We start from the raw sequence: 22,912 nt of genomic DNA, 5'->3' as shown, positions 1-22,912 counted from the left end.
AGGCTGGGCCTCCTGAGCCTCAGAGTCTCAGGACGGTGGCGAGGGGCCGGGGGTGGGGGGAGGGAGGGAGCTCGACCCACACCTGGTCCCCTCGCCCAACTTCTGCCCGATGCCCAGATTCGGACATGCCCTGGGGGTTCCACACAACGCAAAAGGGGAGCACCAAGCCTGGAACCACCCTCCCAGCCGCGGAGAGCACGTCGACCCAAACACCGCAAGCCTTCGATCCGCGGAGAGCGCGCCTTGCTATCCGCGTGGGCCTGCGTGGACGCCAGGACCGCGAACACCCAGCTGGCACGCGCGTCCGGACAGCGGAGAAAGAAGCTCCGGCCACCCATAGGCCAGGGTCCTGCAGGGGGCGGGTTCCCATGGCAGATACGAGCTGTGGATTGGTGAAGCATCCGAACGGAGAGTTTGGATTGGTTGCTTCATGGGGCGTCCTCCGCGGAGAAGCGGCAAGGGCGGAGGGCGTGGCGGGCGCCTGGCCCTCCCTCCCCAGGAGTGCGGGCGCCCGCGGGAGGCCCCGTCGTCGCCGCCTGGGACCCTGGCCCAGCTACGCGGGTCGCTCGGGACGTGCGGCGGTGTGGAGTGAGGTAAAAAGGCTGTGGCCGGCTCGAGTGTCGCGGCGCCAAGACTCGAGTCGGGGCATTCCCCTCGTGCCCGGGGCTCCGCGTGGGGGACCCTGGGGGAGGCCCGCGGCCTGGAGGGCACAAAGGCTGGCCGCGATGGGGGCGCCTCGCGCGTTCGCCTCCATCTTGCGGACCGTGCCGGGTGGAGGCGAGCGGAGGGGCAGGCTGTGGAGGGCCAGCGCGGCCTGCAGAGCGCGTGGGGCCGCACCTCTGGCAGCCCCATGCAGCTGTGCGCGCGTCGACCTTGGTCGCGGAGAACCGGCGGGTCACAGCCACAGCCGCTCGCGTCTGGACGGCTGCTGCTTCCATGGCCCAGTGAACGCATCCGGAGGAGGAAAGCAAAGCGGCGCACTTTTTATCTCTAAGATCTACCCTTGTCATCTGTCACCTGTTAGCCAGTCTCAGCAGCCCGGGAGCACATGCCCCAAACTTAGTAATTTTATAATTACCATGTTTTATTCAATTAAAAATTAAAAAAATAATAATAAAAGCTAAAAACTCCCAGTGCCCGAGCAGAGTAGACCTTACTGGGAATTGATGGGGTCCGAGACAAGGAAAGAGGTAGTCTGGTATACAGCTTGCGACACTTTTTGCTTTGGGCTTGGTTCAAATACAAGCCACTACTCACCTAGTTCTCTCCAGCGGACTGGGTTAAATTCTGGATCACTTAGGAACAGTGGGTGTAAGGGAACCCAGCTTCACATCATCACAGAAGCTTTTAAAAACTTTTTCCCTACCCCCACAACTGAAAAACATACCCTTCTCTGGGCAGCCCATATGGGCCTGGGTTGGCAATGAAGTGGTTTCCCCGCCCCCTAACAGGATGAAAGGTCTGTAAGGGAAGGAAACCAAAAGAAAACAAGAACAAGTGAAGCCCAACGTTGAGGGAACCGGAACTTTTAAAAGCCTTTAAGTTGTTGGATTATTTTTACAGGTTAAGGAAGCAGCTGGGCTCTCTGAATCAATTCAGACTTTAGTCCCTTTCATACTACTAATTCAGGATAAATTCACGTGTGCCTTAGTTCTCTCATCTATAAAGTGGAATTTAGGCCCCAGCACGACAGGACAAAAAAACATGGCTAGGAAGAGTAATAGTGCCAATTCCAAGGTTTATAAAATACCTAAGATAAGAAGAAATACTTAGACCTACCAGAGCACTCGGGAGAGAGAGGCAGGTGGATCTCTGAGACTGAGCTATATAAACACAGAGACCTGTCTTAAGATGCCCCACCCACCCACCCACCCAGGTACCACTACCAAATATCTGTATAACTCTTGCTTCTTCTGGTGTCTGTCTTTCTGTCTTGAGGCCATCCCTCAAACCTTTTGTGATTGCTGCTCTGACCCCAGAGAGTATTCTTAGATTTATGCTTTTAAAGTCCTTACCCTGTTGTGGCAGGAAGAGGCTCTGAAAATATGTACCAGGCCTTGGGCCACCACTGCCCACCCCTCTGTCAGGGCAGTACCACTACACCACCACTATCCACCCACATGACCACAAAGTTGAAATTTCTTAAAAATTTTAATTTTTTGAACATTTCATATAGGGGCTGGAGAGCTCGCTTAGCAGTTATGTGCACTGGCTGCCGTTCTAGAGGACCCAGGCTCAGTTCCCAACACCAACCTGGCCTCTACAACTTCAGTCCCAGGGGACCCACCCCTCTTCTGACTTCTGTAGGTACAACATACATGTACACAAAAATAAAACCTCAAAGCTAATTCTAAAGAGGAAGTTTTCATATGTGTATGCAGTGTGTGTCGCTTGTATCTGTCCCTCACTATAGCTCTCCTCAGGAATCCCCATCATGTGAAACAGTTATTTTGTGTGGAGGTCAGAGGCAGCATACTGCATGTGGTGGGGAGAGGGCAGTTTGTGAGAACGTGTCTCCTTTCTTCAATCTGTGACCACAGTTTTCCTGATATCCACCCTGCTTGAAGCTAGCCTCAGAGCCAGCTCAAGTCTGTCTTCTCTTTTGTCATTACGGACTTCACTGTTGCCGTCCTGCCTAGCGTGACCTCCACTGTGACACTCCAGAAGCCTTGAAGCTCCAAGCCCTGCTGGGCTCCATCTTCCCACTCGCTCCCTTCCTCTTTCTTGCTTACTAGACATGATCTGCTGCTGGGTATTTATGGCATTTCTCGCTACCTGTGAGTCCTGTGACGTTTCATTGTTGAGGCCCCAAACTGAAAGGGGCATCCCTGCCAGTACAGGTGGCTGTCAGTGGCCATGGGTACACAGACAGCACTTGTCAGAACAGAAATGTTGACAGTTGGGATGCATGCATTTGTTTCCAAGGGAGTTGCTACTTAAAGAATCACACGGGAATTTTTTGTTGTTCAGAGATTTGCTCCTTGGTGAATCATGCATCTATTTGAATGAGTTAGACAGAAGTGAAAGTGCCCCCCCTCCCCAACTTGCCAGTCCTCTCCCATTTGCTCTAAACAGGAATGTGTGGGAAGAAGGCAGGCAGCTGGGATGAGCTTGCTTGAGGGTGACTCAACAGATACCAGGAAAGGTCAGGTGTCCCCTGCTGTTAACATATACACAGTGCTGAACATGGTGATAGCTGATGGGTCAAGTAGCCTTTGCAGGCTCTGAGAACTACCTGAGAGGTTTGAGGGTGAGTTTGTGGTGCTCCCTGGAAGATGCTAGAGGATAAGTAGTCCCTTGAGTAGCAGTTCTGTGCTCTTTCTCATAAAGAGGAGCAGGGTGCAGCGTTTACTTTTTATGCTGGCAATGACTAAACATGGTACATCTGTAAAGGAAAGCTGCATGTGTGGACTGGGGCCTACTCAAGAGAGGTGGTACAAGCATCTGGAAAGGCAGGGCTACCCAAGCCCTTTGGAACCCAAAGTGTTGCATTATGGGTCCCAAATGCCAGCTCCTGTGGAGCTGCAAGAGTTGGTGTTTGCTCTCCTGCGCTTGGTCTTGCTTTGATCGTACTCTTTGCTATCACTGCATTCTTCCCTGTGGGGATGGGAGTGTATATCCTAAACACTCGATGCTGCAAGTATGTAACTTTGGTTTTTTATTGTATAGGAGCTTACACATCAGAGATTTATTGAGTTTCAGAAGAGACTTAGTGGTGGCTATGCTTTTTTTATATGTATATGAGTGTTTTGGCTGTATGTATATCTATGTATGTACCACATGCGAGTCTGATGCCTGAGGAGGCCAGAATAGATAATCAGATCCCTAAAACTGGCATTTCAGGTGGTTGTGAGCCACGATGTAGATGCTGGGAATCAAACCTGGGTCCTCTGGTAGAGTAGTCAGTGCTCTTCACCTCAGAGCCGTCTCTCTAGCCCCCTGCAGTTACATGTTTAATCAGTATTGGATCTGTTAAAGTGTGAGTTTTCTTTTTTATGTTGGACTGAACGTGTTTTCCATTAGTTATCTTGCAATGAACCTATTAGTGGGTGGGGGACAAAAGAAGGAAGGCCATGACTTGACAGTGGTTAAGTGTGTTTGGGTATGGAGTTATGGTTATTATTGTCAGCCCGACAGGATATGGAATCATGTAGGAAACAGTTTTCTGGTGTATCTATACGGATTGTTAGACTTGGTTAATTGAGGTGGGTACCACCCTACCTGTGGCTGGGGCCCCAGAATGGATGATGAGGAAGAATGTGAGCACTGTCTCTCAAGCAGGCATCACTTCATGCGATACTGCACATGCAGTGTCACCAGCAGCCATGGGTCCCCTTCCAGGATTTCCCCGTGGTGGCAGACTGCATTCTTGAACTGTGAGCCAAAGTAAACCGCAGCATCATAGTCACTTTTACAGAGCGGCAAGACGACAGTGCAGGATAGACTGTGATTTAGTAGGCAGATTCATAATCAGATTGTAAACAATTCGATTCTCTGAACTGGGAGAGTAACCACATATATTCTATCTTTAGAAGTACTATTTCAGTGGAAATCCCCAAGTTTCAGGCCTTTCTAAAAAGAAAAACTTTTATTACATTTACTTATGTGTTATGGGTGCGAATGCTCATTTAAAAAGAAACACATTTTTATTACATGTCTTTTCATGCAGCCAGATTCTCCTCCCTTCCCGAATCGTGTGCGTGCTAAGGAGTCAAGTCCAGAACCCGGCTCTTGATGAACCAAACAAGGATCAGTAAGAACACACCACACACACAAGTAGTCCGTGCAGTTTGTTAAGGAGCCACAAGGTGAGGATGTGGCTCCATGAAAATCTCTCATCAGAACTCGCCGCTCCCTCTCCCGGTCCTCGCCCACCCTCTTTGGCTCTGGGTGCCTTTGGACTTGTGCTCTTACTGATCCTTGTTTGGTTCATCAAGAGCTGGGTCCTAGACTTGGCTCCTTAGCACGCAGACGACTGTAGATGTGAGGTGTGAGAGGGGTCCAGCTTCATGTGTCTCCCCGTTGACAGCCAGAGTGGATTCAGTGCATCTGGCTGGGGAGGCAGACACCCCTGTCTTCTTCACTCCCCTGTGTGTCCATCCTGGCTGGGTGTAGAGGGCCTGTGCACACAGATACACACTGGAGAAGGCAGGACAGTGAAGCACACAGCTTACCTCTTCAGTGGAGTGAGGTGTGTGTAGCAGCTCTGCCTAGAATGCCAGGAGTGATGGAGTTTCAGAGCCTGGTGATCCCTTGCTGTCTTCCAGACCCTTCCCCCTAAATCTTGAGCATTGCTTTCAGCCGTAAAGCCCATTCTTATGCGTGATATCACTTGTGCATTACAACAGCCTAAGTGACTTCTCAGTTATCTTAGAGCCAGGCCAGTCCCGACACCCACAGCCATTATCTTTACCTCAGTCATTCTCCCTAAACCCTTATCCTGGGCACTGTTTCTGAGGCAACAAGAACCCAGCTTACTGCTGAAGCCATATGGACTTTGTAAAGAGCTTCAGTGTGAGCCTTCCTTAAGCTGTGCTGCATTCAGGGGCTGAAGTTAATTGTTACCAGGAAACTTTGTTTCCAAAATTGTGCTGTGCTTAAATATACCTAAAGTAAAATGATGTGGGGCAGACTCTAGAAGTCCTAGTCCAGTGCCAGTTATAATAAAACTGAGTGATCCGGTTTCATTCTAACCTCACCCTTCTTGGCTTTTTTGGTTTTTTTTGTTTTTGTTTTCTTTTTTCCTGCTTGCTATAAAGCCTGTGGGGAAATCAATACAGTTGAAGGGAATAACTTTCCTTAACAGAGGACTGGTCACTAATCAAGGATATACCAGGAGCTATACTGCCCTTAGATCTCCAGACGAGCTCTGAGATTCTAGGTTCAATCCCTAGTGCTGTTTTGGGGTATTTCCTGGGGGGGGGGGCTTCTTTTGAGGTGGGGAGAGACAAGGTTTGGAATACTATGTCTTGCCCTGTTCAGCACTTTTAAAGTATAGGTGTGGAAAGAAACTTGTGTTTGTGTATGTATCAAGTGATAGGAGTCACACAAAAACTAATACTGCTTGCCTGTGTTTGTGGGACTGTTCAGTGGGAAATACTTGGCTTGTTATGTGAAAGGTTAGGCACTGTTCCTAACAGAAAACAGGTGGGGTCGAATTAGCCCTGAAGGGTCTGACGCTTACAAGAGTGAGCTGGCTGCATTTAAAATGCATGCTTTTCTCTGAAGTCCTGTCAGAATGGCCTGAGCCACACGTGCCCAGTTAAGGGGGAGCAGGAATTTCATATTCTACCTGAGTTGCATTTCCTAGTGTGAAAGCCAAACAGGATGAGCCTGAGGAGGCCACTTCTACCTGCCTTGTCAGCTTCTAGTCTCTGAGGAAAATGAGGCTGTTCCTGTCCAGGTTTTAGTTTTGAGGTTAGTCCCAGTGCAGGTGACTGCACACACTCCGTGCGCACTGTTGCCTTGTACCCACGTGCATGCCCTTCAGGCTAGATCTCCTCCTGTCGGCCCCCCAGTGGCAGGAGGAGCACTGGCTGGCCTGTTGAGGCCAGCCTGCTTTCCCTCTGTTGTGTGGAGCTCCTGTTCTGTAGCTCCTCCCTCACCAGTCTGCCTGGGCTGCTCTGCTTTCTCACATGAACTCACCCCATTATCACCCGGCTTTCTACGGCACACACCACAGCAGCCTGAGAAGGGGCGCTGATCTGTTTCTGGTCATTGGTCAGAGAATGGGAAGCCCCATCCAGTCTATAGTCTGGTTGTCTCCTCCCACCAAAAATAGTTCGAAGCATCCTCCTGAGCCCAGTGAGGTCCTAGGCTACCTGAACTTGCTATCCTCTGGGGTAGAAAGGACAGACCCAGACTCAGGATGCTAACCAACAAGCCATTGGCTGAAGAGAACCACTATGGGGGCTGTGCCTGGCAAAGACCAGCTGGACATCTTAATGAGGTTGAGGTAAAGAGGTGACGACACACACGGGGCCCAAGCCTTTTCCTGAACTGCACCTGTAGAGCTGCACTCAAAAGCATCTCAGGCCAGCCAGGGTCAGGGTGTTAGTCACACCCATTAGCCTGCACTTACCTTCTTTGTGTGCTTCCTGTCCCTTCAGCTTCCAGGCAAGGAAGATGGCCTTGGGGTGTGGTCTTCCTCCCAGATCAGCTGGCTTATACATTTTTTTCTTCTGCTGCCTTTTTTTTTTTTTTTTTTTTTTGCAGCACAGGCTGCCCAAGTCTTTTGCTTGGTTACACCTGTCCTGACTCTTGGGAGACAATACCACAACTACAGAGGACAGAGTCATACTTGGGCATTCCCTTTGAAAGCGTCTGGGGCTGAGGACGAGTCAGACCTTGGTACGTGGCCATGGAAATGGTCACTATTCCTTTGGCCAGAAAAGTGTGTTTTCACTTAAAATCAAGATTTTGATGCACACATCAAGAAAATCTGTTTCTCTTTTTTTTTTTTTAACATTTTTTTTTTTTTTTGGTTTTTCGAGACTGTTTCTCTGTGTAGCCCTGGCTGTCCTGGAACTCACTTTGTAGACCAGGCTGGCCTCGAACTCAGAAATCCACCTGCCTCTGCCTCCTGAGTGCTGGGATTAAAGGCGTGCGCCACCACGCCCGGCTGAAAATCTGTTTTTCTTTTTCCTTCTCTGGTTTTGTAGGTTCCTGAAGGCTTCAAAGGAAACCTGATAGAGGAGGCTCAATGGCCCTGAGTGAAGATGAGGCTGAGGCAGAAGTGTCTGTCAACACAAAGGTCCCATCCTGTGGCAGGTGGAACTCTGGGAAGCTGCTGCCCTCAGGGCTTGAACCAGATCAGCCCCTACATCTGGGTGTTGAGGGGGGGCCACTGTGGAGGGCTGAAGCTGACCCTGGCTGCATCTCGGGAGTTTTCTTGTCACGGGTCCATACTGCCAGCAAAGAACCAGTAGCAGATAGGTCTAAGCCTCCCCTCAGAGGCCCGCTTCCTTCTGCCAGTGTGGGCACTGGAGAGGTTTTACACTCTATGGGCAGCCAAGTAAGTATGGTGGGAGCTGAGGTGGGGGTGTCCTTTCCTTGACTGTTAACCTCTGTCCTGGCCACTGTAAGGTGGGAGCTGTGGGATCCAGGTATGGGCTGTTATACAGGTTCTCTTGGAGAGCTGAACCTTCCCAAAGAGTCACTGAGGACCTCTTAAGGACAGTGACAAGTTCACCAGGAACCTACTGTGGATCAGGGGTCTCGTTACAAGGGAACCCCCCCACCCCCTTCCTGGTTCTGATTTAGTGATCTGAAAGCTTCTAGGGGACCCTGGGAAGACTTGGTAGAGGGCTGTGGGTTCCCAGACCAAATCCTCTTGGACTGGTCAGAACCTGACGCTCCTTTCGTGCGCAGCTGTCTCTGCTCTCCATGACTGGAGGACAAGGCAGCGCCCTCTCTAGTGAGCCATGTGGGCCAGGGAATCCCCCATGTTCTAAGGCCAGTGCAAGGCTCTGGATCTTTTAAGCCCTTGTAGTGGGAGAGACTGCTCCTCCTGGCTCTGGCAACCGATTATATTCAGCCTACCTCAGCGCAGGAACAGCTTTGATCTGAGCATTGTGGCCCTTGGCTCTGTCTTTGGAGCCCCGTCCTGTGAGAAGAATAGTACCTTACGGAAGGCGGTAGAAACAGTGCATTAACATCAGGTCAGTCTGGTCCTAAGGCCTCATGTTAGTTACCCTGTCTCCTTCTGTGGTGAGTTACTCACTAAAGATGAAGGTCCAGAGTGAAGAGGGACTCCTTTTGCCAGAGTATACTGAGGCATGAACTGAAGAGGGCACACCCACCCTACCCCCACGGTTAGTGGTGATGGAGAGATCTTTCACTTGCCACGACCCATAGTCAAAGAGGTGGCAGAACTGTCTTTGAGTTCTCCTCTCACAAAGTGACTAAGTAACTTAGGAAAAGGTGGTTAGGGCTTCATTACAGGAGATTTCCGAAATAGGATGAGTCTCGGTACTAAGCACTAGCAGCGGGCACCCTGAAATCCCCTGAACGCTCTGCTCGTCTTCCTTTTCTTAGTATACCAAGCAGTCGGTTTAACCGTAGGATCCTTAGACCAACTTCGTTTTCATTGATAATCTTCCCTATTCCCCCCCCCCCCCCAGTCTTGTGAAGAAAACTGTTCTTAGAAACAAGAAGTCTGCTTGGTTTCAACACAGTGCCCTTTCCCCCTTGTTATTGCAGATGGAGGAAGACAGGCTTCCTGCCTCCCAGGACCTACTTCCAGCTCTTCAAGTCTTTGGAACTATAACTGTTTGCTCAGGACAGGAGGCTGACAGTGAAGACTTCCAGGCTACGCTTGATCCATCTCAGGTGTTGGGCCTCAGCCAGCAACCACACACCTCAGGTCTCCCTCTCCCGCCACAGTGGAAGTCCACGGTGAGCCCAGGTGCTCCTCAGCTTTCTAGCAGAAGCATCTCTGCCTCCTCGGTGGGCAGCAGTCTTCAGGATCACCAAGAGAAGGCAGGACCTCAGAGGGCCTCTTTTGCCAATGTCTCCTCTCCCGAGTTGACTGTACCCCAGGCAGCCCACTCTGTGGTGGGGGCAGGGCCTCCGCTCCAGGGGTCAGCACAGCCTCTGACCTCTGGCAGTGATGCTACAGGCCTGGGTAAGAGACACCTCTCCTTTCAGGCAGAATACTGGGCCTGTGCGCTGCCAAATTCTCTGCCTCCTTCCCCTAACCGCCACTCCGCACTCTGGGACCCAAATAAAGAGTATGAAGATCTGCTTGACTACACTTACCCACTGAGGCCTGGGCCTCAGCTCCCAAAGCAACCTGAAAGTCATGTCCTGACTGAGCCTGTTCTGCAGGACTCAGGTGTAGATCTGGACAGTTTGTCTGTCTCCCCAGCAAGTACTCTAAAGTCACCCACTAATGTCTCCCACAATTGCTCATCAGCAGAAGTGCCTACTCTGCCATTTTCTGGAGCCAGAGAGTCATGTCTTAAGCGCTGGCCCTTGGGAATATTCCAGAAACAGGGTGGCACAAGCTTGTCATCCTGGAACCAGCTTGCATCAACCCCTAGAGCCCCAGGCACTGAAGATGCTTCTTGGGAGAACAGAGAGGCAGCCCTGAGGGGCACAGCGGAGGACTGCCTCCCTATAGGTGAGGACCTCCGAATGGGCTCTCCCCAGCTGAAGACGAAGGAGAAAGAGCCACCCTTTCCCAGACAGAAGAGAGGCAGGCAGCATGTTAGCTGCCCGGCCTGTGTGACGCCTGGATGGCCATCAGAAGAGGAGGTGGGAAGTGATGAGGAGTACCTTGCTCTGCCCACCAGGCTGACTCAGGTCTCTAGTTTGGTGTCCTACTCAGGTGCCAGGCCCTCCTTTGTGAACCTACACACTGGGGCTGCTGAGGAACACAGTTCACTACAAGTCTCAGACAGTGACAAGCCAGCCTCCCCCACATTGGACTCCAGCCACAGGAAGCATCCTTCTGGAACTTCCTTTCAAGGGCCTGTGGGCCAGAACCCCTGCTTCAGGCATTCTATCCAGCCCCAGGACTCTAGAGGCAAAAGTAGTCTGATGAGTAACCAGACCCTCGGGGTCTCTTCAAAACCACTGAAAACTCAGCCCGCCTCAAAAGCCATGACGGACAGGCGGCTGTTCTCCGAGCTAGTAGCTGGAGAGACACTTCCCAGGACGACAGATGAGCAGGAGAAAGCTTCTCTAGTGCAGTGTGTGCAGGTAAAAATGTTCACGGAGAATCTTCTGGAAGGAGTGATGTTTCCCCAGCCCACCAACAGCATGTCTCGGCACCCTCAACATATATGACCCCAAATTAGAGGTATCGTTCTCCTTTAGTGATTGCAAGAAAATGGCAGAGAAATCAGGTAACGCAGCAGCAGTGTTCCGTGTGCTTTGGTAGAGGCTGATCCACAGTTTTACTAGTTTACTCACTCATCCTGCATCTGCTTTTCTGCAGAGAAAGTTTAGTGGTCGGTAACGGCCCTTGTTCCTTAGTTCCACTCTCACCTTCAGGGCTCTGCATTCTGAGCCTAGTTCTGATATCACATCTGGCTGAGGCACAGCCAGTTATGGCATTCATTATCCTGGCAGAGGAAAACCTGGAGTCTTGGGATAGAGGTGGAGACAAATGACCATCTGAAAGAAAACTCTAGAAAATTTGTATGCCAAAATGCTGGTAATTTTAGCCTTCGGACAAGTTAAATAGCAGCTCAGTCAGATGTGCCATGTAGACTTCTCTTGTTGTACTGAGCCCTGAACATGCCTGAAGTAGGCAGACTTCATCACTGAGCTCAGTCCAGCCCACCAATTGTTCTTGTCTCCACAGACATTTTGCTGTCGGCTGGAAGAGCTGATCTGCTGGTTGTATAATGTCACAGATGTTGCTGACCTCAGTGCTCCACCCAGGACCAGCCTTACAGGTCTCAAGTCTTCTCTGCAGCTTTACAGGGTAATATGTAGTCCTGGCTTGTTTATCCACGGGGATGGGAGTTAAGTCACTTTTACAAAATAAAATCTCAAGTAACTGGAGTCTTGTAGCTCAGTTGACTATTTTATCTGATAAATCGAATTAAGATGTCCTTTTCAAATTCTCAGTGTTGAACACTATAAAATGTACTAAGTGAGGTAAGAGGATAATTACATACATTGGAGCCAGAATGCTTTAGAGGAGTTTGCATGGGATTCTGGCAGATCCCTCAGGGCTAGAATCCTGGGCTTTGATTTACAGACACTAATCAAGTATGACAATTAGTTAGGGTGAGCACCACAGCTATGCAGTGGCCACCACACCAGGCAGTGCAGACACAGAACGTGCCAGCCTCACCGCAAGTTCTTTTGGACTGTGTTGGTGTTTATGGGGTTGAGCTGAAACTACTGGGATCCAGGCACAGACAAGGTGATGTGAGACTTTGGGTTTTATTTCTGCCTTTTTGTTACTACGGTCTGTTATTTCACACCTGTGAATTTTAGTTAACTTGATACTAGATTAAAAGTATTTTGAATCCCAGCACTCGGGAGGCAGAGGCAGGTGGATTTCTGAGTTCGATGCCAGCCTGGTCTACAAAGTGAGTTCCAGGACAGCCAGGGCTATACAGAGAAACCCTGTCTCAAAAAACAAAAAAAAAAAAAAAAAAAAAAAAAAAGAAAAAGGTATTTTGAATTGGAGGGTAAGTCAGTAACTGCTACCTCAGTTAACCTTGGCTGACTTTGATCACATATTGGTGGGTAGTGTTTATGGCCCAGACCTGCTGCTAGTCTGGATAGGAAGAGAGGAACACAGATCTGTAAAACCTAACACTTCTCCAAGCAGGAGAGGGTAAGATTTACTACCAGGCTCTGACTCAGCATCATGGGCACCACACCTCATCTGGAGAGGAAGGCCTTTGTTTTCTGTCTTGGAATCAACTAAAATCTAGCCTGGGCTAGCCAGCTGTTCCACCCTGGTAGGAATGCATTAGATAGAGTGTAGAGATAGAGAGAAACTCGAGCAAGGCTGAGTCTGAAGTTCTCTCAATTTAAGCACACTGTGCCTGTGTGCGTGGAGTGTCCACCCGGGAAGTCCCAGGGAGAGGAATTGCTCTATGTGACTTACCTCAGTAGCTTTTCCTGGCCTAGCTGAGCAAGTCAGATAGACTTAGAACAGTCTCCACTTTAGCCCTCATAACACCCTCTGAGTCTTGACTTGACTTGCATTGTAGGTGGCTAGGATATGGGCCAGGAGTCACTCCTGCATATCGGTCCAGCTTAGGCCTCTGTGTACACAGCTGAGTCAGTGAGAGTACTCTGTGGACACTTTCTCAGAATGCTGCACGACTCTGAGTGCTCGCACTTACGTGTGCTCACATTTTAGCTGGCACTCGGACTCTCCTCTCCTAGCCTGGAACTTCATTCATCTTAATGCAGCAGGGACAAGGCAGCATCTAAACTGCTAAGCACAGGAGAGTAAGACAGGAAAACAAATCCAAGAATAAAATGAACACTTTCAAAATACTAACCAGTGGTGTCTGTCCCATGTCATGGGTTCAATCCTATCCAGTTCTTAGTGGCTAAAGAAAGATTTGGAAAAAATTGCCATAGCTGACAGTGGTGGCCCTTGCCTTTAATCTCAGCACTGAGCAAACAGGCAAGCATAGCTCTATGAGTTTGTGGTCAGCCCGGTCTACACAGTGAGTTCAAGGATAGCCTGCACTGCACAGTGAGACCCTATCTTAAAAGAAAATAAGAATCATCAAGGCCTTGTAGCTGGGAGGAGGAACTTGCTTGGGATGAGCTCTTCAGAAAATAGCTACTCTGATGCGAACGAAGGTGTTGCATGGAGGTGAACAGAGGGGCATAGAGAGGTTCCAGCTCTGCATGGTCAGTGCAGTGGCAAACTGCTGCTCTAGTTCTTACCTACCCTGTTCATTTTAAGGGTGTGGTTTATCTTGTCAACCCCATTCGTCTGACCACCACCACCATCAAGTAGGATACAAAGTGGGACCACCTGTTCAGGACAGCCTCTTCCGGGGAAAATCTTGTATTGAGCTAGGCTTGACCGTGCAGGTTTATACTTCTACCACTAGGGAAATTGAAGAGCCTCTAGAAGACCAGCCCGAGCCAAATCAAGACCTTGCCTCAAAAAACAAAGCAAAAACAATGAATGTATCCTATAGGCTCAAAGAAGCTGACAATAGACTAGACCACTGAGGGATTCTTGAATGCATGTCACCTGTCTTCCATGTTCGGTCTAATGTAACCCAGTGGTACAGTGTTCATCTTAGATGATTTCTACAGGCAATAGTATTAAAACTTTTGTTTTCCTAATGTCTTAAGCAATTTAAGAAAGATGTAGACGAACATCAGTCCCTGACAGAGAGCGTCTTGGAGAAGGGAGAGATTCTTCTTCAGTGCCTGTTGGATAACACCCCAGGTGGGTAACCAAGAGCAGCTTTTGTTTGTTTTATTATGTTCAAATACACAAAATTTACTTATCTATGACACCATCACCACCACCATTTTAACTGAAGATTATGAATCACTAGTCTTTTCCGCATTATTAATAATACTGAGTATTTTTCATAGATTTGTTAGCCTTTTCTAATACCCGCTTCTGAAGTATCTATGTCATTGATCCGTCTTTTAATCAGATGACTATTAACACTAGTAGTTTTTTAGTTTCTTATTGCTTGGGTAGCCAAGAACTCACCGGCCTTGACTCTAAGGATTCCTGCCTCTGCCTTGAGTCCTGGGATTACAGGCTTGAGCCACCATGGCTGCAATCTGATTGTGTGAGACAGAGTCTCCTAGCTCCTGGTAGCCTTATTGTGTGTGTTTATTTGAATTCCTGTGTATTATGTGGGTTCCAGAAGTCAAAGTCAAGTCATTAGACTTGGCAGCAACACCTACAAGACATACTGTACTGGCCCTGTAATGTCTTTTGTTTGTTTTGAGACAGAGTCTCACTATATAATAGCCCTAGCTATCTTGGAACTCACCAAGCTAGCCTTGAACTCACAGAGATCCACTTGCCTCTGTCTCCCAAGTGCTTTCTTTGATTAGAGGCTATGCCACCATGCCCAGTGCCCCACCCCCAGCCCCCGTAAAGATTTTATTTTTAAGTATAGCTGTATCTCTGTAAAGGTATGTGCATAAGTACAGGTCCCCTTGGAGGCCAGGACATCAAATCCCCTAGAGCTACAGTGGGATGTTAGCAGTACAATGCAATGAATTCAGGTCCTCTGGAAGAACTGTTAAACTAATCACTGAGACACCTCTAGCACCATGCACGTCTTTCTGTATTTGTTTGAAGTGCTTTGTTTTCAAATGTGTATGTGTGTGCACCTGAGTGTGTATGTATACCACATGCATGCAGGAACATGTGAGATCAGAAGAAGGTGTTGGATGCCCTGCAACTATAGTTAAAGGGTAATTGTGAGTCTCCAGGTAGATGTTAGGAACCAAAGTTGGGTATTCTCCAAGAGCACTAAGTGTACTTAACCATCTCTCCAGTCTTGAGTGGGGTTTTTGAGTTTTTTTGGTTGTTGTTTGTTTGTTTTTTGCCTTTGTTTGCTTGAATCTACTACCAAGGGATCAAATCCATGGCTGTGAGCATGCAAGATACATGCTACCACTGAGCTGCATCTCTAGCCTCGTGCTTCAAGTCTCAAACTTAGCCAAAGCTTTCCTTTTCTATTGCAAGAAAAGATGCACACCACCTAAGAGAATTCTATAAAGAACACCTGCTGGCTCCCTTCCATCACTGTCCCTAACCTATGCTGGTAGAGTTATGGGCATAAAGTAAGTTTACAAATCAGGCACCAAGCCTACAAGAAACATATTCTTTTTAAAAAATAATTTTTTAATGTAGTGTGTGAGGCTTCTTCCATCTTGTTTGTGAGGCATAAGCATGCAGCCCCTGGCTTCTTCCCCACTGCCTGCCATCTTGCTGAGTCACCTTTTTATCCCCCCCTAAGGTTTAGCATTCTGCCTGCAAGTATGTCAGCAGGCCCGAAGAGGGCACCAGATCTCATTACAGGTGATTATGAACCGCCACGTGTGGTTGCTGGGAATTAAACTCAGGACCTCTGGAAGAACTGCCAGTGCTTTTAACCTTGGAGCCATTTCTCCAACCCCTTCCTTCAGCTTTTTTTATATGGCTTCCATGTATCAAGGTCTGTGAAGGCTGCAGAGCAAGCACATCTCTGAGCCATCTTGCCAGACCCCAAGAAATGCAGTCTTTTATCAGTCTCTGGTGACGTTCTGCGTTAAGTGTGATGTGTGCATTCAGGTGTGTGTGCTTGGCACAGGTGTAGAAATAAGAGGTCTACTTTTAAGAGCTAGTTCTCTCAAAATCAGGCCCAAGAATCTAGAATTTGATCTAGCAGTCCTTAGCTGTGGCTGGGGTAATCAATGTAAGCCCTCAAATTTCCTATTTAGCTCATGTTTAACTGGCAGGTTTCTCTGCTCTATGTTCTCTACTTTAGGTAAGGGTTTCTCTCCAAAGGAAAAAAAAAAAAAAGGCATCACATTGGCTATAGACAATTATTGCTGCTGCCTAGCAGTCGGGTTACAGATCAGCCTGGACTCCTATGTCAAAAAAAAAAAAAAAAAGTTAAGTTTGTTTTCAGGAACACACTGGTTAAAGAATTTGATTTATTAGGGGAATGAGTGGGGAACTGATCAGAATACATTATATAAATTTCACAAATGGATAGATGGGTGGGTGGGTGGATGAATGGATTTTGAGAATTAAACAGGAGTTGGGCACAGTAATGCATGCTTTTGATCCCAGCACTCAGGAGACAAGCAGTTAGATCTGAATTCAAGGCTAGCCTGGTCTACAAAGTAAGTTCCAGGACAGCCAGGGCTGTCTGTTTGGGGCAGGTGGTGGTGGTAGTAGAGAACTGAACTGGTAGGGGTCAGGGTAACAGTCACATACAAGCCAGACTCAAACCTATTTGCAGGATAAGTTCCAAATTGAGCAAAATATGAGAACTTCAAGAGTATTTTTAACTGCTTATTGCCAAGAACTGATGCCCATATGTATCCATAAATTGACTGATTAGTAGTTACTAATGTTGTGTAGACAGGTAGGTGCTGGAAGAATCCAGTTATATTATGCCTCAGTTCCAGGGGGAGGATTTACATGGGAACTAAATGTCATACACATCCATGATGAACCTTGTGAGAGGTGATGGCAGGTGCCTACTGGAAAAATTACAGAACAAGGTTTCTCAGGGTTGGTACTGCTGCCATATAGAACTGGGTAGCTCTTTGTTTTAGGGGTATTTCTGTGCATTGCAAGATGTTTTGCAGCACAGAAGCCCTCAGACCCCTGGAACCTTTCCAGGCAGTGCCAGTTGTACCCTGGGAAGTGAATACATGGGGAGGTTTTGATGGAGAGCAACCACGAACGGGTCTGCACCAGTGTGAACTAATGAGCCCTTTGTCTCCCCTGCTTCTCTGAAGGCCTGTTTTGAAATTCTTCCTGTGTTCTCTTACATAGGATTTTTAGGTGTTGCTTTTGTGGCTAAGCCTTAATGGTTATGTTTTTATTGTTTTGTATATGAATGTTATGTAGTTGTGTGTGTGTGTGTGTGTGTGTCTGTCTGTCTGTCTGTGTCTGTGCCATCCCATCTGTGTGGAGGTGGTCAGGTAGTTAGTTCTTTTCTACCCTTATACATATTTTAAAGATTGAATTCAGGTTGCAAGCCTTAACTTGCTAAGCCATCACACCAGCCTCAAGTTTTATATTAAGGCAGAAATTTGATATAGCAAGCTTTATTGCTTCTGACTACACTGGTGTTTACCAAACAAGCTTAGCATGGGGCTTGAGAAACCTGCAGCTGCTGTCCAGGGTCTGAAGAAACAGGGTCTGAGCAGAAAGAGCTCATTATAGGCCTCTTCACAGAGGCCATGTGTAATGGAAGGCTGCCTTAAGTAAGCTAACAAGAGCCACTTTGTCCTACTCTGAGAAGAGACTTAGGGGTCAGCCTGGCCTCTTAGAAGAGGCTTTTGGTTTTCTTTGAATCTCAGATATGAACCCAGACCTTCGGACTGCTACCCTCCCAGCCCTCAGCCTGGAGTAACTGGAACGCTTAGCTGTTCTGTTCAAGTTTCAAGTTACCCTTAACACTTTCTACTTCCTCTTCCCAGAAGCATCCTGTCAGCACACACGCCATACCATCCTGCTTCTTCCGAGTCTGCTTTCTTACTTGGCTCCAAGTCTAACTGCAGGAGTGACTAAGGCTTGCCCCTACCTACCACCAAGAGGGCCCTATGTCAGCACCCTGCCAAAGGAAGTTTGACCTAGTTACAGAAATATAGGCTGACATTTTTTTTTTTTTTTTTTTTTTTTTTTTTTTTGGATTTTCGAGACAGGGTTTCTCTGTATAGCCCTGGCTGTCCTGGAACTCACTTTGTAGACCAGGCTGGCCTCGAACTCAGAAATCCGCCTACCTCTGCCTCTCGAGTGCTGGGATTAAAGGCGTGCGCCACCACGCCCAGCTTTAGGCTGACATTTTGTTCTACACTCTCAACTGCTTATGAGTCATGTGACTGGGACTCGTGGGAATTACACCAAATGAAGCCCCCCATATGTATGTGTAAAATTAAAGCGCACACACACCAAAAACAGGAAAAGGGCTGGAGAGATGGCTCAAGAGGTTAAGAACATTGTCTGCCCTTCCAGGGGTCCTGAGTTCAGTTCTCAGCTACCACATGGTGGCTCACAACCATCTACAGTGAGATCTGGTGCCTCTTCTGGTCTGCGGGCATAATGCAGGCAGAACACTACATAATAAATCCTAAGAAAAAGAAACCTGTACCCTTTCTAGCCTTTCTTCCCTGACCTGTTTAAAGTTTCAAATAAAAAGCCCCAGAATTCCACTGACACACGGAAAGACTGAACAGAGCTTGGCTCAGCCACCCTGACAACATTCCTCTGCCACCAGCTCCAAGAAATTGTTAGGCCAGCACTTTTGCCTCACTATGGCTTTCTAAGGGGCTGACCTCAACACACCCAGCCAGTTCCTTCCCTTCCTGCCCCATCGAGTCCACATTGTGAGCAGAACAAAGACTTCCCCTTTCTTATCCTCTGCTGGCAGATGTTGCTCTCAGGCAGGAAGCTCGGGAGCATTTAACCCAGCTGATAAAGCACAGGAAGCAAGCAGCTTTTGTATTTAACAAAAGAAAACAGCCAGCCTTTTTGAGTACTCTAATCCTAGCGCCTCCCTCTTTAGACATGCATAGTCTATTCTCTAATCGTTCCTCCAGTTTTGGTCATTGATCCTTCTTACCCCCCAAAGTCCACAAACTTCCCCAATACATTACATAAGCTCTGGAACCTTTGGAACATCACTATTTAAAGGGAGAAGATTAAATGAACTGGGAGTGTGGCTCAGTTTCTAGAATGTTTTGCCTAACTTACATAAAACTTTGGCTCCAGTTCCCAGAACTTCATAAACTACTGTAGTGTGCATGCTGTGGTATATACCTGTATCAAAAGTTCAAGGTCGGGGCTGGAGAAATGGTTCAGTGGGTAAGGGCACTGTCTGCTCTTCCAGAGGTCCTGAGTTCAAATCCCAGCATCCACATGGTGGCTCACAACCATCTGTAACGAGATCTGATGCCCTCCTCTGGTGTGTCTGAAGACAACTATAGTGTACTTACATATAATAAATAAATCTTTTTTTAAAAAAAAAGTTCAAGGTCATGTTCAAGTAGAAAGGTTAGAGGTCAGCCTGAGCTACATGAGACCCTGCTAGGGTAGGGAGGAGTCACTGTGAAACTTACAGACCTATGTGAGCAAAATGCTATACCTTTTTATAATTTGACCATTAGTTTTAAAGGATGTCCTTGAGAGGATTGCAAAGCAGTCTGGTGAGCTGGAGAGCCGTGCAGATCATCTTTATGACTCTATCTTAGCCTCTTTGGACATGTTGGCTGGCTGCACCCTCATCCCTGACAACAGGCCAACAGCAGCAGAACACCCACATGAAGGGCTTTAACACAGTAAGTAGAGAAACCCAAGAAGAGGACTTACTGTCCAACCACTGTGCTAACAAGGGCACAAGGCTGTCCCAGTAAATAATTACTTCTTATATACTTGGCTGGGGTAATACTCATTGAAACAAATGTAGTATTGAAGGAAGACTGAAGGAGTCACTACCCTGGCCAGGAAGGTGGGTCTTTCACTCTTTCCAGTGTCTTGTTAACATGTGCTTGCTGAGCTGCATATCCCACATTCCCATACGGTGTTCTCTACCTCTACTGCTACACCACACAGCAGACAGCAGCAGTAATCCTTACAGTGCTACTCTCTCCAGTGTGGGGCTGCGTTCAAGACTGTCCCTGTCCTACAGGCTCTCTTGCTCAACTCACTCAGCACCTGTCTCCAAGCATCTCTGACAACACAAACGTCTACAAAAACCCAGTTACTTGCCAGATCGCTATGCTACAAAGGACCTTTGCAGATCTTCCATACCACACCATTCCCCCAAAGACTGGGGGATGACACATCTTACAGACTTAACAATCAATACTACTTGTTAAATACAACTTTTAGAAAGTCAAACTGGCAATGAGATAGGAAGAAGCCCAAGAAAAAAGCAGGGTTATCTGGTACCTATCCTGGGCAGAATCACAGGTTGTACTGATTTTTTTCCTCTTACAAAATGTTTATCAAATAAATCTCAGTGAGCAAATGCTGGAAATATGTCAAGAGCAGAGACTCCAGCAGCGGGAGGATGGTGATGCAGACCTGTAATCTCACCTAGAGGCTGAAGCATGAGAGTTCCTAGAAGCCAGCCTAAGCTACTCAACAGACCATCTTTAAAAAAATAGTAGTAGTAAAGGGGCCCTGCATTTGCATCAGTGATGTGAGTGGTGTGAGTACATGTGGTAGCACACTGCTGCCTCTGCAGCAGGCTGTAACCTTGCTCTCCTCTCATTCAGGCAGAGGTGGAGTCATTGGCGAGATGGCAGCTGGAAAGAAAACTCAAGAACTCCTTGTAAGAGCCATGGAAGTTAAGGAAGGGGAGGAAATCAACTTGAACACACGTTAAGATGCCTTTCTCGCCTCTGAAGGATCCTGAGTCACTGCCCTCATTTACTATGAATCCCTCCAAAATTAAGGCCGTTTCTATGGTGCTTCTCTACAATAATTATGTGGCTTTATAATTAGTTGATAAAATATTAAGACTTGTGGGTCTCGTGTTTAAAAACCAGCAGATAAAATGTGTTGAGGCCATTTACAGAAAGCTGCTGGAGAAAGGTTCTACGTACTTAGGATTCTCAGGCATACAGGGGGATGGGATCTAAGAGAGAAAATGTTAGTGGCCAAAACTGTAGAGTGAAATGCTCACCCTTAGTAAGTCGGGAGAACCTCTACAGAGTCCTAGGAGTTGCCACCTATAGTGGTCAGTCTCCACTTCAACCATGTCAAGAATGCTCAGGAGCTGGCCTGCCATGCTTCTGAACTGCATGCTTGTGCTAACCTCTGGGGATCTCAGGCCACAGTTCTCTTCCCCTTGGAAGACTAGTCAGAGGACTGGGCCGGGTAGAGACAGCCACATGGTCTGTGCGTACGTAAATTAAAGCAGCCATTGGTGATGAAAAGCGGGGAGTCTTTGTAGTTTGGGAGTGAACAGGAAGTTGTGCCTTGTCAGGAAGAAAAGAATTCTATGGACCTATCATAGGTCCATATGTTCAAAGCATCAGTTACAGCTTTCCAAGCAAAGTGTTTGTATGTTGGCTACCACAAATTCCACAAAGTATCAAAGGTGGGCTTTTCAGGTTTAAAAAAAAAATAGCTATTTAGATAAGCATGTACATGACTTTAATCCTAGTACTTAAAAGTAGCTCTGTGAGTTTGAGGACAGTCTGGCTTGTTTATTAGAGTCCAGGCTGCCAGGGCTTTATAAAGAAGAAGAAGAAGAAGAAGGAAAAAAAGATTCTTCAGTAAGTATGCATAAAATACAGTATTTTTACATGCCTGATGCTACACAGCATGATTTACCATAATGCTTATGGGCATGATCCATATTAAGAGTTTTGTTGTTACTGGTTTGTTTTTGGGTTTTTGAGACAAGGTTTCTCTGTGTAACAGAACCCTGGCTGTACCGGGACTCCCTCTGTAGACTAGGCTGGCCTCAAACTCAAGAGAGATCCTGTGCCTCCCCAAGTGTTGGGATTAAAGTCATGCACCAGCTCACATTAGTTTTATTCTGCCATCTCTAAGTTAAACTTATTTCTTATACTGTACATGGTACATAAAGTGCTTTCAAGAGGCTAAAACAAAACTTTTCTAGCAAATAATTTAAGTTAAATGTAAAATATCCTATAAAACCTAGAATTGGTCAAAAGCACATCTTACCTCTCATGTGGATTTAAACTGCCTTCCCACCAATATGTTAAAGGAGCCCTCAGGTATTAAAGCCATTTGTCAAGCATGAAAGTCAGGAGACTCATAGAGCTAGCCAGCTGCTCCAACTGAATGCAAAATGGGGCACTCCTCTTCTTTTGCTGTATAATTACAATTGATTCAACTGACAGTGAGCATGGTTTCCCAACACAATACTGGCCCGAACATGCTCTATGCTTCTGCTCATCCTCTTTGTAACAAGAAGATAGACTTTTTGTAACTAAAGGGTGTAACTCTGACCTTGGCTGTGAATGCCATTTAGGAATATCAATACAACTGTTGTTTTATCTTCTGGTGTGTGTTATGTTTGAGCTAAAATGTCTCAGCCTTGGATGTCACTACCATTTGCATCTGTAAATGTGGCCAGGCTAGACTCAAATAGCCTTTTTAGAATTTATAAATGGTCCCTTAAAGTTCAGAGTTCACAGTAAAGTAGCATCTTGAGACAGGGTTGTTACAGGTCTACAGTGAAGCTCTAGCACAAAACAAGATAATTCAAACAGCTTTGAAACTTAAAATGACATCGTGGTACAAGATGTGGCCAAATATGAGCCTGAGGGAACTGTCCGAAAGAGCACTGGACCTTAGGGGAGCCGTGGCCAACTGAGAGAGTGCTTTTCATTATGCACGTTTCTCTATGGCAGTCATTTTTAAAATATATCAAGGGACAGTTTTCTATTATGTGAACATATTAGAGCCCCCAAGAGTCTTGAAATATTTATACTTGAAAAATGGGTTATTTCCCACTCTAAAACAGCAATTATCAGCACATACATGAAACCAAATAGTGAAGCATGCTGAAATAGTCTGGTAAGCCCTAATCTTGCTGCCAGTGGGGAAAGAGCACTAGAATTTTAGTCTGTAAATATGTTTATATTAAAAATAAATTCATGTAATGTTTTCTGCTAACAGAATAAGCTGACAGTTTGAACAACTTTTGCTGTGTAAAATTAAAGTGCTTGGCACCATTTCATCCTATATTGGTGTTGTATCATTTAGTTATGATAGAAAACAGTTTATGAACTC

At 47.1% G+C, this 22,912-nt stretch overlaps 1 protein-coding gene across 1 annotated transcript; it reads left to right on the top strand.

Moving 5' to 3' along the window:
• Positions 1-475: 475 nt before the first annotated feature.
• Positions 476-22,863, top strand: Cep68 (centrosomal protein 68). The gene is made up of 7 exons (NM_172260.3): positions 476-593; positions 7,662-8,014; positions 9,202-10,704; positions 11,312-11,434; positions 13,798-13,894; positions 19,306-19,476; positions 20,419-22,863. The coding sequence occupies exons 2-6, from the start codon at positions 7,703-7,705 to the stop codon at positions 19,470-19,472; spliced, it is 2,202 nt and encodes a 733-aa protein (NP_758464.2). The 5' UTR covers positions 476-593; positions 7,662-7,702; the 3' UTR covers positions 19,473-19,476; positions 20,419-22,863.
• Positions 22,864-22,912: the final 49 nt, after the last annotated feature.

Source organism: Mus musculus, chromosome 11, assembly GCF_000001635.26.
Source record: "Mus musculus strain C57BL/6J chromosome 11, GRCm38.p6 C57BL/6J".
Lineage (NCBI taxonomy): Eukaryota > Metazoa > Chordata > Mammalia > Rodentia > Muridae > Mus > Mus musculus.
Note: the sequence above shows the minus strand (reverse complement) of the source record. Positions and strands in the feature narration are given on the sequence as shown.